The following is a 15,398-nucleotide window of genomic DNA, read 5'->3' as shown; positions in this document are numbered from 1 at the left end:
GTGCAGTGATGTTTGGTTTAAACCTGAGTGTGAAGCTGTGGTTGCTCGGTCCAGGTGCGGAGGATGACGGGCGCCCTGGTGGCCGCCGGCCAGGGACTGCTGTCCGTGTCCCAGGTCAAACAGATCCTGGACGCTCGGGACACTCTGGCCTACCCTCAGGGTGTGGTTGCTCCAGCCCACGGCCTCTTCCTTAAAAGTGTAGATTACAAGGAGTCGGGTGAGTGAAAATCACTTGGTGTCTCTATGTAACATCCATCGTCTTTCAATGTAATTTTTTTAATCCAATTTACTCCCCGACAGCTAATTGAAATGTAATATCTGGCTAACTGAACATGCAAATTGTTGGTGTCTGGCTACTACGATCTTTGTATCATATCAACCATTGAAATATCACAACATTCGACTCTTTTCAGGACATAATGACTCTTTTGCTCTTTATAACTTCTGTACCTTTAAAAAATAAATATATTTAACTTTTTGTAAACTTTTGTTTCCAATACAAATCAACAGTGGTAGCTTTAAAACCCCAAACACCTTTTTGGATATAAAGACTAACTACTCTAGCATGCTTCCAGGTTTAGACATCAAATAAACTTTAAACATCCCAACTAAGTTCCTTGGGTTTCTGAAATATTTAACCTTTCCTCCAAAATCTGTTTAAGTTTCAATTAGTTTTTGATGAAGTGCTTAGGTTTCACCTAAAACTAATGACACCCCCCACTCTACTATTAAGCAGAGCTAAACTATTCCACCATTTATGCAATAAAAATGATGTGACTGCCATATTTCTGATACTTCATATCTTAAATTCAGATTTTGTTTTTACTGAACTTAGTCTTTGCATTTAGAAGATGGAAATCAGTAACTTAAGGAGGGTGATGCACAAACATAAAGCTATAACATAAGAAAAAACTATCTTTATTGTCCTACAATGGCAAAACTCAGGCGTGACAGTGGCAAAGACACAGAGTTACACACAGTTTTTAGTAATGAAATCTAATTTAAAGTTAGTTCTAAAGCAACAGAAACGAGGCCAATATAAATGTAAAAATAAAAACCACACTAACTATTGCGTAATTATTTATAACATGGCATACTCGGGTAAAAAAGATGAAATATTCAAGTTATACAGTGGAAATCTATCCTAGAGACCAGGGGTCAGCAACTTTTACAACGCTATGAACCATTTTTACCTTTGGTCCAGCTAAACAAATGTTTGTACGTATGTTTGCTTTTATTAGACAATGACTGGATGTTTTATCCCTTTCAAAGTTAACTATAATTGTCTTCATTTTGCACATTAAAAATCCTGAAACTGGCCTGTATAGTTTTGCTTTTACAGTACAAAAGATCTATAACGTATACATCAATTGTAGACATATCGACAGTTTAAGCCTAGCAATTCTGGACAATTTTTATTTGGTTACAAGAGGACCAAAATGAATATAAAGATTGTATACTCTTTTTTTCTGTTGTATACTTTTTTTTATAAAGTATTTAAAATAGAACCACATGACTGGTTTAGTTTTCATCATGTTACATTTTACAGGGTATTTATTTTTTGTCATGATCGTTGTGCATCAGGACTTGTCTGAGCTCTTTGTCTTTGCTCTCCTCAGACCTACAGTTCTCCCAAGAGCCCGACTCCACCGACGACCCAAAGAACCGATGCTAACCTGAATAAGTTAGTATTTGATGTATGCTTAAGCTGTTTAAGATAATTAATATAATAAAGTTTTTTTTTATTTAAAATAGTATCTGTCTTGAGTTACTGGTTGTCCTAGAACAAGGCTTCTCTCAAGTGAAAATTTGAAAAACAGAGACGCGGATAGGCGCTCTCTCTACCAAGGCCAATTTAAAGAGACCAATAAAGTTAACATGCATCTTGTTTGATGCGATGAGCACACACATTTGCACGGGGAGAACATGGAAAATCCGTGCAGGAAGACCCTAGGTCGGGATTTGCACCTAGGACCTTTTTGCTGCAATGCACCAGGGTGAACTGTGCCGGGGAACATACATTTCATTAGCATTTGGTAGATTTGCTTTTTGAACTTTCGAGTTCAACATTTTATTTTTCGTCCCACAAGCTTCTGACAGTAGTTTGCTGGAGTCTTGGCCCATTCTGCTCTAAGTGAATCGGGTTTGCAGACCACCTTCCTCACGCCCCTTTCCAGCCCTCCCCACACATTTTCTAAAGAGTTAAGATCCAAACTTTGTTACTGTCTCACCCATTGAGTTAAGCCATTGTCCATTTGGAGTTGAGCCCAAGTTGCTCAGATGCGGCATTTGATTTTGTTACGCGCACAAGTCTCTTATGAAGCAAAACGGCCACACATCATCATGCTGCCACCCCCGTACTTCGCAGTTGGGATGGTGTCCAAGTTTGGAAGCTTCCGCCTTTGTCCTCCAAATGTAACATTTATTTTAGCCAGATGCTTAAATATTAACATCACAGAGAGGCATGACTCTGAAAACTAACGGCTTTGGGTTTATTTGCAAACATTAACATTATTTTGCTGTTAGCGTAGCGGCTTCATCCTCAGTGAAAGGCCTTTCAGCCCAGGTCAGGTTTATTTCACTCCTGGAATAAGACGCGCTTGCAAGCTTCTGCCAGGAAGCGCCGTGCTTAAGGTGTTGCAGTAAAAATGCACCCAAAAGGCGTGCCTCCATGGCATGTTTTTATAGTGTAATTATCTGGTTTGAGTTTTCAACCATGCAGTAGCTATGGATGCTTATTTTGTCTTTGACAAAATGAAAAAAAAAAAAAAGAACACCTGGGGTATTAGTTTCAAAATGCTGTGGTACTTATGGAGGTACAACTTCTTCTGGCAGGTCTCAGAAGGTAGAACCAGAATTTCCAAAATAATCAAAATAAGCAACAGAGAACAAGGAGAACCTCCATATGTTCATTTTAATTCAACATATTAAGAATACATAACTGTGTTCGTGAACGCAGCTCAGCTTACACAACACCACACACCTTGAACCTACCATTGGCTACTACGGACACAACTTGCTTTAATGCGTGTTTAGACGACGTACACATTTATGAACTGGGTTCATAAAAATCATCAAAACAAGGTGTACTACAGGTGGGAAAGGCTGGGTGGGGTGCGGGTGGTGTTCTTTAGCCAAAAACCGCCGTGTCCATGGCTCTCGCACACAGAGGCGTTACACTACAGGTCAACAAAGTGCACACAAACACACACTCATAATGAATACATCCGGTTGTCCTGATAAAACTGCATACACCTTTCATTTCTCCACGTCAGTGTTGAGAGCATTCCTCAGCTCACCGTCTCATAATCACCTCTTTGATTTTTACTGCATCTGTTCAGCTTGTTTTGTTTCGATAAGAGGTCCATGAAGAGCAGAACCCCAGCAGCGATCAAGTCAAGCTCACTGCAGGTTCACACCAACCGGCTCTGAGGCTCCGGCGTTTGACCCGGCATGTCACACATCACATATGATTTTTATTTTTTATTTTCCAGCAGCCGCCCAAGGTAAACTGATTTACAGCGCCTTGCAAAAACAATTCATACCCCGTGTTGCCTTGCGTCTCGTTGCGACCACAAACATCAAGGCATGGTCTTAGGGTTTCAGGTGATAGACCGACATGAACTAGCGTCACTTTAGAAGGTGGAAGGACGAGAGTGCATAGTGCCTGAATTAATCAAAAAAATAATAAAGGGGGGCAAAAAAACATTTGTGTTCAACCCCCCGTTACTTCTGCAAAACACTAAAGAATGTTCCACTTTCCAGCAGAACGACGACCCTAAACCACCAGAGCCGCACAGAAACGGCCTAGTCAAAGTCTGGGCCAGGGCTCTGCAACCTGTGGCTAGTGTTAGGTTAAACATGCTAAACTGTTTTTAAACAATAGATACAACAGATACAGGTTTTAGCATTTTTTTCATGGTATAATTGTATTGAAGTTCCACAACAGAAAAACAAAGTACCAAGAATATATTTAACCCAATTTTCTTGTCATTAGGTTGGAAACTTTTTTTACATAATTTTTCAGATACCAACATCTGATTAAATGTAATGTATCATTTATTTTGCATAAGTTTTCCCTTTTAGTTTAAAACCTAAAAATAGAACTACAATGGTACATCCTTAAAAATGACATTTTCTATAGTTTTATCAAATAGTCTTAAAAAAAACAAAACAAAAAACAACGCAGTGCTTGCAGCTCCATATTATAAAGGTTGCAGACTGCTGGTCTAGACCTAAAGCCAACTGAGAATTTACGTGAAGACTGGAAAACTGATCAGAGGCTTTCCATCCAGTCTGACTGAGCAGGGCAAAAATGTCCATCTTTAAATTCGCAAAACTGATGAACCACGTCCCTAAAAAAAGCCTTTGAGTTGTATCTGCAGTAAGACGGAGGTTCTAGAGTACTAAATCAGGGGATTCAGAAAGGCATGCAGCTTTCCTTCCACTTCACAACTATGGCCTAGCACATAAAAAAAACAATAAAATACATTAACGCTTGCAGTTAATGAAAAATTCAGGGGGTATGAATACTTTTGCAAGGAGCTGTATTAAACCTCATTAGGAATGTTGTTGTTTTTTTTGCACTTCTTAGAAGCGACAAATCTAAATAATTCACTGATTAATATTCATATATATTTAATATGTACAAAAGTACATGTTTTCTGTTCACACAACCATGTTGGAGCAACACGGCAAGTCTGATTAGCATAGGTCCTTAAGTTCAATTCAGCATTTGGTTTCAAAAAGATAGTTCACACACCCACAATTAAAGGCTCCCCGTAATTCAATATATATATATCAAAATTTTCAAGTGTTAGTCAGAATATTAAGCCCAATGTCTTAAAATATCCATATCAAAATCCTATGCGTGTATATAATGCACTTGAGGAAGGCATTGCGTATTTATTTTGTAACTCACAATCCTTTTGAGCGGCACAGTGCGGGTGAGGAATGGGAACTGTGCCGTGGTCTGAGGTGGAGACCGCGATCAGAAAAAAAAAAAAAAAAACACAGGATGGGACAGCGAGGGCCGTGAAAGAAAAACAACTCACACCAGACCGTGCAGGTCACGCTTTGGACTTGAAATGAGATTTTATGAGCCTGATGAGGAAACAGAAGACGACTTGTGACTGAACGCCTGCCGGGACCGCTCCGATAAGTGGCCGTACTGGCATAAAAAAAATAAAAAAAAAAAATGATGTATATGACATGAGGGGACTGATGGCTGACGAAGGATTAGTGGCTAAACATAGATGCACCTTTATGCCAATGAGTTAGTATTCTACGCAGCCGATTTGGCATCCGATTTACACACCCCGATGCTAGAAGGTCGTTTCAGGATTAAGTTGTTATGAGAAACACACGATAGCATTTAACATCTATCACAGGCTGATAAGTTTGCATAGACCCTTGAATCCTAACCCTCACCGTCTCAAAAACAAAAATGATTTGAACCACCCGGAGCAGCATACCCGACTTCACCCTTTGTACCGGCGCTCTGCTACGTTAAAACATTTGTTCCACCTTTAAATTCTCGTTTTCTTTTGGTTTAAATTTGGAACTTCTGAAGTTTCATCTGATCAATGAAAAGTTGTAAAAATTTAGTTTTTCAAATAAATAACTGTTACATTTAAGATCCATACACAGCATTGAGCTTACATACTTTATTAATAAAAAAAAATAAAAAAAAGAAGTATACAAAGGGTGAAATGGGGTACGGTCCAGAGATTTACAAAAAACGATCGTCTGAAAGGAGACATGTCTATGTGTAAACATAAGATCTGTGGGTGTGGTTCTGCTCATTTCTCTCACAGCTAAAATAAAAAAATAAAAGCTTAAAACGTCATCGAAGCGTAGAGTCCTTGGAGCGTGAGGAGGGGGGGGCGGGATGTCAAGCTTTCTCCGCCTGAACGCGGGATCCCCTTTAGTTGGCGATTTTCTCAATTTCGTCCAGGTCGTCTGTGTCTAGTCTTTCGATTCTCTTATCTGTAGAGGGAGAAAGCAGAGATCACGCGGTTTAGAAACCTGGATCCTAGGAGCGCACGAGAAGGCGCGTGGAGCCGCTGGGACGTACTGAAGTGGTCCTGGATCCTGTTGAGGATGTTCATGCTCATCCTGCTGTCCACCATGTTGATGGCCAGTCCCCTCTTGCCGAAGCGCCCGGTGCGGCCGATCCTGTGCAGGTACGTCTCGTTGTCCGGGTTACCGTCTTTGTCGACGGGCAAGTCGAAATTGATCACCACAGAAACCTGCTCCACGTCGATGCCTGCATGGGACAGAGGGGGAGGGGGGCACTTTAATGTCTTCACTGACGACCAACATAAGCAGAAGTCCCAGATAAACACAAAGGACTTGAGGACCAGGGTTGGGAACCGCTGACTTAAGACAAAAATACGCAACGCTCCATTTCTTTGTCCATTTTCAGCAGCTATTTTTGGCCAAAGTTTGCATAGTTTCCTTTATTTTCCACCTCATCCTGCCTCCTCACCTCGAGCACAGACGTTTGTGGTCACCAGGACTTTCTCCTTTCCGTCTCGGAAGCGTTCGATGACGGCGGCTCTCTGCTCCACCTGCATTTCTCCACTGAGCAGCGCCACCTGGTGGCCTTCTCTGGATAACTCCCCTGCAAGCCAACCTGCAGTTTTCCTTGTCTGTGTTACGCAGAAAAAAAAGTGCAATATGGACTTTAGGCAAAGAAAACAACTTCTTGATTCTCTTCAAACAGATGCTAAACATGAATAGTAGAGCCAGGTTAGACACAGTATATACTAACATATTTTAAACAGGAATATCCTAATTTTGCTGTAAACTAAACCTGCAATCACATTAATCAACGTTTTTAATGCAGCGACTACGATGGACTCACGTGGCAGAAGATCATGGCCTGAGCGATGGTGATGGCTCCATAGATGTTACAGAGGGCTTGGAACTTCTCCTCCTTGCTGTTGCAGAGCACAAAGTACTGCTTGATGGTGTCCAGCGTCTCCTCCTCCCTCTTCAGCTTGATGATGTTGGGGTCGGGCACGATGCGCTGCGCGAAGTTCCAGACGCTCTCTTCGAACGTGGCTGAGAAGAGCAACATCTGGCAGTTCTTGGGCAGCATCCTGGACAGAGTCGGCACCCCAGCGCCGCCATTAACTACCATTACTTTATTCATTTGATGATTGATTGTTAATATGATTCTAGTATCAATATGTTGCATAACTAGTCATGAAATTCAGTAAAAAAAATGTTTTTAATACAAGAAATCCAACTTGAGATCAGATCGAATCAAAAATAATTTATTCTAAATCTTAGAATTGCAATCGAATCGATTCTTGTAATTTGAATCGATACCCGGCCCTACTGCCACACAATAAGGCGGACATGAGTCCACGGACAGGTACACTTTAATGTTTCTCCTAAGCTGAGCCGTCGCTGCATTACTTTCAGCTCAGTCACCTGCGTTCGCATGCAGGTAAACTCACTCCGCCAGGAGAGAGAGCGCTCAGAGTCGCAACATTTTTTCACCTGCCTTGGTAAATATTTCTGCGTTTCGTAAATAGACTCAACTGAAGAGCTTACCGACCCCTGATCTGGAGCATGATGACTAAATAAGTCGGCCAAAGACCCCAAAGTTAAGCTTAACACAAAGCCCATGTGGGTAAAAACCTCTACATTTTCATATTCTAACCTTTATGTTGAGACCTTTTAAACATGGAGGTTTTTTTTGTTCATTTAAAACAGAAGGGACATATTCAAATATACAGTATAATAAAGGGTCTTCTAAACATTGTTCTTTATAAAATTCCCTACTTTTACAAACTTAGTTTTATATATTTTTCTGTGAGCTGCTTAAAATGGATTTCTAAATTTCAGTCCTTGCATTTGTGTGATCCAGATAACTGTTGGACTTGTGAAGTAAGGACTATACCATCCTGCACTAAATCCAGATCCCTTATACCAGTTTGTTACTTAATACTTTAATAATAACACCAGTTTCAATGCTTAGTTTGACATTTTTGACGTAGTTCAGGAACCACTGGTCCAGATCAGACTGAATGTAAAGTTGTCAAGACCCCAAAACACAATTTTTAAACCAAACTACCGATGGATAAATGTTCATATTAAGGTGGGATTTGGCCAAACAAAGAAAAAGAAAGTCAAATTAATAGAGGTCAACATGAAAACGGGAACATATTAAGCATTTTTAGACATTAGTCTAAAAAAAATAAAACAAATGCTTTTCTATCTGTTTGGTTCCTCTTCCATATTCATCCAGACCTGAAAAATAATTAAAGCAAATTCTATATTTTTCCAGGTTTTTCTCTTCTGCTTAGGAACCTTGAGAATATGAGCCAAGGTTGCCCACATACCTGGCCACCTTCGCTCAACGTTTTAGATAGGAAGGTTTAAGGTTTTGTAGCGTGAATACAAAAAAGGGCTTTATGCACTCTAAGGATAAAAATCTTAGAAAAGAGGAAGACTAACAACTGGCTTGAATAAAGCTCAGAGCAAATTCCCAAGGAGAAAACTAAATCTGGAGGCTCTACGCTCAGATGTAGGCATTTTGTCGGCCAAGAATGGCTTCCTACTTGACTTCCTTAAAACACTGATAGTGAATGCAATGAACATCTAAGATTATTATTTATTTTATATATGGCTAGAAATAACCAAAAATGTTTTTCCTCATTCAAAATCAGTAATTTAAATGAATTTCAGAGGAAATGTTTCTTTCCAAGCTGGCTCCAGTTTACCTCTGGATCCGGATGCTCTGGTCCTGGTGTCCCTGCGTGGCGATCATGACGTCGGCTTCATCCAACACAAACACTCTGATCTTCTTGGGATCTATAAACTTGAATTTACTGCACCAGTCCAGCATTGTGCCGGGTGTACCAATAACTATCTGTTCCTGCAGTTTCATGCCTCGTTGCACTGTGGTTTAAAAAAAAAAAAAAAAAAGAAGACCCCAGACAACATTTTGTCATGATTAGACGAAGCAGAAAGGAACAACTCATCTTGACGGCGATGTGCTGCAGGCGGACTCACGCTTATTCCCTCTGATGGCGTAGACTAGCTTGACCTCTGGATAATATTTGCCCATCTGCTCGATGACTTTACCGGTCTGAAGTGCCAGTTCGTACGTTGGCGACACACACAAGCACTGATGGAGAGCACGGCAAAGATAAGTCGCAGCTCCGGTAATAAGTGGCGTGCTTTAAAGCAAGTGGCATTTTCATATATAAACGTGTGCGAGCCGGTCTAACCTGGGGATATTTGTTGTTGGGGTCGACGTGGCTCAGCATCGCCAGGACGAAGGCGGCCGTTTTCCCCGTTCCCGACTGAGACTGAGCAATCAGGTTCTGTGGACTTCAGGAAAAACTCAGCGGTTAGATTCCAAGTAGCAACACAGACTCGACTAGACGAGCGCGGCCCTCTCAAAGCAGCGTGGAGCTTGGAGGAGACGCACAGAGGAGATGAAGCATTACTCACGGCTCAGCCAGCATCATGGGTAAGGCGGTTTCCTGGATTTTAGATGGCCGATTGAACCCCATGGCATATACGCCCTGAAGAAGCTGCGGTTTGCTGCAAAGAAATTAAAAACAGACAAGAAATGTCTTGAGCAACCTGTGAGTGTGTAAGTTTACAGCCGTTTGTGTTTTATGACTGCTCCAATAAAAATATGGCAGAAGCATCTAAAAAGATCTAAATTTGGCTAAATTCATGAAGCACATCAACCTCCATCTACGTCTTATGTTTTATTTTATTTATTTATGCAAAACCCGCAAATAAAAAACCATGAGATTCTTATTAAAATATAAATATGATCTAACCAAGGTGGATATTTTTGAAAGCACCTGTTTAAAAAGGCACAACAATACTTTTAGGAGTAATGGACAGAGTAAACATTACATCAGTCCTCCAGACCTAAAAAAAAGGGTATGGATTCAAAGTGAACTGTTGCCAATCTGATATTTTTCTTATTTATCGTTGTCAGATTTGAATAAAATTAATGGAAAAAACAGACTAGAAACAATTTTAAAATTAATTTAAAGGGACAAACAGTATTTAAGAATCTGAACAGCTTTTTGGTCATATGAGCAGTACATAATTTTTTGCACCAATCCAGCTGCAGGTTTGTTGAACTCACAGGACACAGGAATGCATTTCTGTCCAGGAATTAGCAAACTTAAAGGCCCTTTTAGATGCAACTCATGCAGAGTTGGCATCCTTTTCTTCTCAGGTCTTATACATCATTCAATCCTTAACTTTGTTTTGATATTTGTGGCCGTCTCCGCTGAGTCTGGCACATAAAGTGGTCATTTCTGTATTGGTTGAAACCGCTCACATGGTCGGATAAATATATGCGGTTTAAATATACGGTTTTATTTAAAAAACAGAACAAGATGCAGTGATTTTTTTTCTTATCCAACATATTTCATAGTCCCGTTCTTATTTCAGGAATGATGGTGGAACCTTTTGCTCTGACCTTTTTCCATAATCTGTTAAAAAAGGTGACACTTTTTTAACAAAGTGTGCAGTGTTTGTTTTGTAACTTCTTTGGCAGGAGAAAGGTTGAATCTTTGGACAGTGAACGCTTTGTGCTGCTCCTCCCTCCTTTGGTCTGACCCGTAGGGCTGGAATGTGACCCAACCAGGTGTCAATGATTCGTGTCCATTATATTATATAGAGCATCGCCACTGGGAACAACAATAGAAAGAACACAAAAGGTAAACATCCCTCTGCCTTTTAGATCTGTCTTTATTACTACAGAAGTCTACAATAGTGAACGCCACATCTTTCAGGCAAAGAACCTTGGGCTGACCGCCATTGGATGCGGTCAATTCTTATCAAGAGGGATGAAGACAGGAAACACAGAAGAAAGACTAAAAAGAAGGAAGGAATAAAGGAAGGACACGAGAGAGAAATAAACTAAGGACAAAAACAACAACAACAAATAGACAAAAGACAAGGGAATAAAGTCTTGAAATACCAATATTTTCCAACACTTGCCAAGACCTGGAGAATATTAAAATCAGGTCCAATAACATTCCAGGTTTGGTACTTACAGCCGTAGTTCTTCAAAGGACTTTACAGAGTACAGCGGGGAGTTTGGATCCTTCTGAAGAACTTCCACTTGATTTGTTGTGTTTACAAGATTATTCCGTATCAGCTTGTTCAAGAGTGATTGTGCCGCTTTGTTCTCTGAAAGACACATGAACGCAACGCAAGCTTGAAAGATGAACTGAGCAGCTAGTAGGCCTAAAACTGAGCTCTGTGTTAATATTTTAGACAGATCCACATTTCTATCCCCTTACCTTCGTCATCCTCATCTGCGGGTTTGGTTTCAGCTTCAGGTTCTGATTTTGCAGCCACGCTGCTGGAGTCTGTGGCATTTGTAACGGTACCTACAAAGTAGTATTTATAAGTTGATGTTAGAAAACATCTACATGCATGGAGTTGCGTACAACTGAAGATACATAAAAATGGAACAGGAAAAAAATTAAATATTTAAAAGCTATAATATCAAAAATGGAAAATAAAGAGGGAAATACTCATAGTTACACTTACCATTTTCTTCTGGCTTCTCTTTTATCTGAAGACTGCTAATCTGTGGGGGAGAAAATAAAGGTTTTTAAATTAGTGAGTGATATTAAGTAGCAGTGCACCACAGTGTGCTTCACTGATTTTTCTATGCTAGCCTGCTAACTGCTAAAGCTAACCTGGAGCTAACTTAGCCGGTAGTTTACTTTTATGAGTCTCTAAACTTAACGAGGATAAGCCGCCGGAAAAGTCAACAGTCCACCTGGCATGACTGTCCACGGTAAATTCAATAGCTAAAAAATTGACTACTGTCACTTATTTTTTCCCCTACGGAAGGCCAGGGCATCATTTCAAACGGGCTAACAACAGGTTAGCTCACGTTGCGTAAGTCAAAGCTTTTACCGATTCCGCCGCGGCTTCCTGCTCGTCCACGGCCTGCGCCCAAGAGTCTGTAGCCATTATGGGTCACGTCGATGTACCACAGTTACAATCAGGATGGGTGGGTAGCAAGTCTAGCTCTGAACGACCACGATGCAAAAGTAAGTAGTTGTTACAATGGCGTGCCAATCCCGATCCTGGACGCGGGTGCAACCCCCTAACGTCACCGGCTGATTTAAAGGCAATAAAAACAATGGTTCCTAGCCTAACTCTCTCTCTCTCTCTCTCTCTCTCTCTCTCTCTCTCTCTCTCTTTATTATATATATATATATATATATATATATATATATATATATATATATATATATATATATATATATATATATATGACACAAAAGAGGTAGTACCAAAAGTCTGTCACTTCACCAACTCTGGCAGGAGAAACAAGCAATGCAGAGCATAACATAACACTGACTATATTTTCCATGATCTACAACATGTAGATCCCCAATATTTGTGTGTGTGTGGTTCTTTTGTTCTTGTTATTAATGTTGTTAAACAACCAAAACTAAATCTCAAAATTGAGGAAAAATAGATTATGCGCACAATCTAGGCTAGGGGGTGAAAAAGATGATTCATCAGCTCATAAGTACCTGTGCTTGATAAGAAAAAACAAGCATAGAAATAAACGAATACATACTGCAAGCTAAACAGATAAGTTACAAATTAAATTTACATTCTTTTGTTTTTGTCCTTACAAATATTTCCTTTTCTTCACATGCAGATGAATTTTTAAAATCTGTTTAATTTTCCCAATATCTTACATTTTAAACTATAATTGGATATGTCCAGGTAGTAATTGTTTTGCTTGGTACATAATTTAGATATCGAAGGCCTGAAATCTCTAACTTATTTACATTAACTAAAGGTGTATTTACTGGCTTTCTATAATTGTTTTTTTATTCATCTTTATGGATCTTTTGAGGGTATAAGAAGAAGATATTTTACATCTGTAACTACGAACCAATTAATAAAAACTGTGGAACAAGAATTAATTTAGTAAAAAAAAAAAATGGTTTGATTTAAATAAGTTATCCTTAAATGAAAAAAAAAATGTTTTATAGTGTTTGGTGGTAATGGGGTTAACTGTGATATAAGCTGGTGTTAAATGGTGTTGAAATTGAAAGAGTTAACGAGACAAAGTTTTTGGGAGTGATCATAGATCATAAACTTTGTTGGAAACCTCACATTGAATATATCAAATGAAAGTTATCAAAATCAATTGCTGTGCTTTATAGGGTTGTTAAATAGGAAATGTTTGCATATATATATATATATATATATATATATATATATATATATATATATATATATATATATATATATATATATATATATTGTGCATTTGCATTACCATACCTGTCATACTGTGCTGAAATATGGGGAAATACATATAAAACTAATATTGACCCAGTTGCTAACCTTCAGAAAAGAGCTTTAAGAATAATAAATAATGCGGGACATCGAGAACCAACTAATGAATTATTTGTAAAATCCTTTATTTCAAATTCTCTGATATTGCATATTTACAAATTCTGGGAGTGCTTTTTTGAGTAGTATATAAATGTCTCCTTATTTGCATTCAAAATCTATTTAAATTAAGAAAAGGACAATATAATTTAAGAGGATTACTTATTTTTGAAATATGTAAAGTAAGGACTAATATAAAAAAAATAGATGTGTTTCAGTTTCTGGTGTTAAGTTATGGAATGGTCTTAATGATGATTTGAAATTATGTACTTCGCTGTCACGGTTTAAGAAAATGTTAAAATGCTAAATAATTAATACTTATGAGGCCAGGTGATTTTATGTAATATAATAAAGGATTACATATTCATTAAATACTTGTGATATTCATCTATTTTCTTTTTAGTAATGATATTCTTGGTTATTGGTGCTTCGGCCTAATTCCTTTTTCAGATACTGATTGCAAAATTTTCTGTCTGTGGTGAATTTGTTTATTTTGCATTCATATGCATATATTCATCTAATTCTACTTTGATTTATTGTGAATATTTTAGAAAAACCAGAAGATTAAAATGTGAAAGTCTGATACACCAGTCAGCTGTTGAGCCTGCAGAGGGAGTCAAAGTCTTTACATATCCTGTAATCTGCAGTGCTGTGGCCTGTGGATCACACCATCCTGGAATAAACACGCAGTTACACATGAAAAAAAGATGCAGGATGTGTTCTTATGTTTATTTCATTATAGTATGACAACTGGCTGCCATTTTAAACTGGATGGGTTTATCATTATCACTAGGTAACCCGTATAACACTTTTGGCAATTAAGAAATAACTGATCTAAGCACGTTGTCTTTCCAGACAGGTAAAGATTTGTATTGTAATCTCACAATCTCAATGTGATTTAAGAGTTTCTGTTTAAAAAGGGCCATAGAAAATTTAAATTGTTTGCAATGCGTGTAAATTCACAAAGTGGAAGTACAGGCTTACTCCTATTCTGTTTGGATCAGAACAGACGGAAATTGTTTTTATAGGTTAAGAAAACACTGGTATCTTTTCTGTTTTAACATTGAACCCATAGGAACTCAGGCACTTTTGTTTTTATACAAAGTACACAGAGTAAAATAATGGATCTCATATGTCACATGTTCTGGAGAAAAAAATAGAACAATTCATCACCTGGTGTTGGGTATATTGTTACATATTAATTACACAGAGCACATGAAATAAATAGATTTGGTAAGTGAACTTAAATCAGCTTGAAAAATTGTTTTATTTGCAGTATGTGCAGTATGTACCTATAAAATGGAATTTAGGGTTGAGAATAACTTTTTTATATGAAGAATATCTACATAATGATGCCCTAAGCATAATAAGACTAATAAAATGATAATTCCAGTCTCAGTTTATTCATTTATTGCTTTTTTAAGCATTCTTATGTAATGATATGCTTTATGAGAAATTAAATAAATTGGATATATTTAATGTTTAATTCTGTTCACCCTGAACACCCCTCTATTTTAGAAATTATGTCCCAAACTCACACAGTGCCATGGGACTGTAGCGGGAGGTTGGGTAGATGTCATTTTGAGGTAATAGGGGTAGAAGTTAATGATAAAACCGAACGAAAGATTTCCATAACATTTAAATTGTTTAATAGCGGAGTTCTTTTTGGCTAAAAATGTGCCGGTCACATGTTTCAGTTACAGCTTGAAAGCACAACCCTGAAAACATCTAAGCATTATCTTTTCAAACCCTACAAGTTTTAAGTCGCTTTTAGCTGTGGGGGTATGTTCTAACACATATAAAAACACAATGTCTCCTCTGCATATTTTCACAGTTTTTTTCCTCTCTGATAATGATTACAGTGACAGAGACTGTGGCTCTTGAGAAAAAGAGACACATAGCTGAATAATAGCTGGATGAACCCGTAAAACAGAGAATTTTAGCTTCAGTGCAAAATTTGTTGC

The 15,398-nt window shown here is 38.4% G+C and overlaps 2 protein-coding genes across 3 annotated transcripts in view; one reads left to right on the top strand and one right to left on the bottom strand.

The window, feature by feature from the left end:
* Positions 1-2,120, top strand: part of pusl1 (pseudouridine synthase like 1) — a 13,922-nt gene extending 11,802 nt beyond the window's left edge. For both annotated transcript variants that reach the window (XM_036151449.1, XM_012870473.3), the window contains 2 exons: positions 55-217; positions 1,620-2,120. In XM_036151449.1, coding sequence (XP_036007342.1) covers positions 55-217; positions 1,620-1,675 — 219 coding nt within the window. In that variant the 3' untranslated portion in view covers positions 1,676-2,120. The remainder of the gene's footprint in view (positions 1-54; positions 218-1,619) is intronic.
* Positions 2,121-3,479: 1,359 nt separating this feature from the next.
* Positions 3,480-12,126, bottom strand: ddx19 (DEAD/H (Asp-Glu-Ala-Asp/His) box polypeptide 19 (DBP5 homolog, yeast)). Its single transcript, XM_012870539.3, has 12 exons — positions 11,929-12,126; positions 11,554-11,593; positions 11,301-11,390; positions 11,052-11,187; positions 9,475-9,567; positions 9,249-9,351; positions 9,031-9,145; positions 8,739-8,916; positions 6,869-7,106; positions 6,491-6,653; positions 6,077-6,268; positions 3,480-5,988 (listed from the first exon to the last, which is right to left on the bottom strand). The coding sequence occupies exons 1-12, from the start codon at positions 11,983-11,985 to the stop codon at positions 5,927-5,929; spliced, it is 1,467 nt and encodes a 488-aa protein (XP_012725993.2). The 5' UTR covers positions 11,986-12,126; the 3' UTR covers positions 3,480-5,926.
* Between the last annotated feature and the right edge of the window lie 3,272 nt (positions 12,127-15,398).

Source organism: Fundulus heteroclitus, chromosome 20 (genome assembly GCF_011125445.2).
Source record: "Fundulus heteroclitus isolate FHET01 chromosome 20, MU-UCD_Fhet_4.1, whole genome shotgun sequence".
NCBI lineage: Eukaryota > Metazoa > Chordata > Actinopteri > Cyprinodontiformes > Fundulidae > Fundulus > Fundulus heteroclitus.
This window is presented reverse-complemented; position numbering and strand designations above follow the sequence as displayed.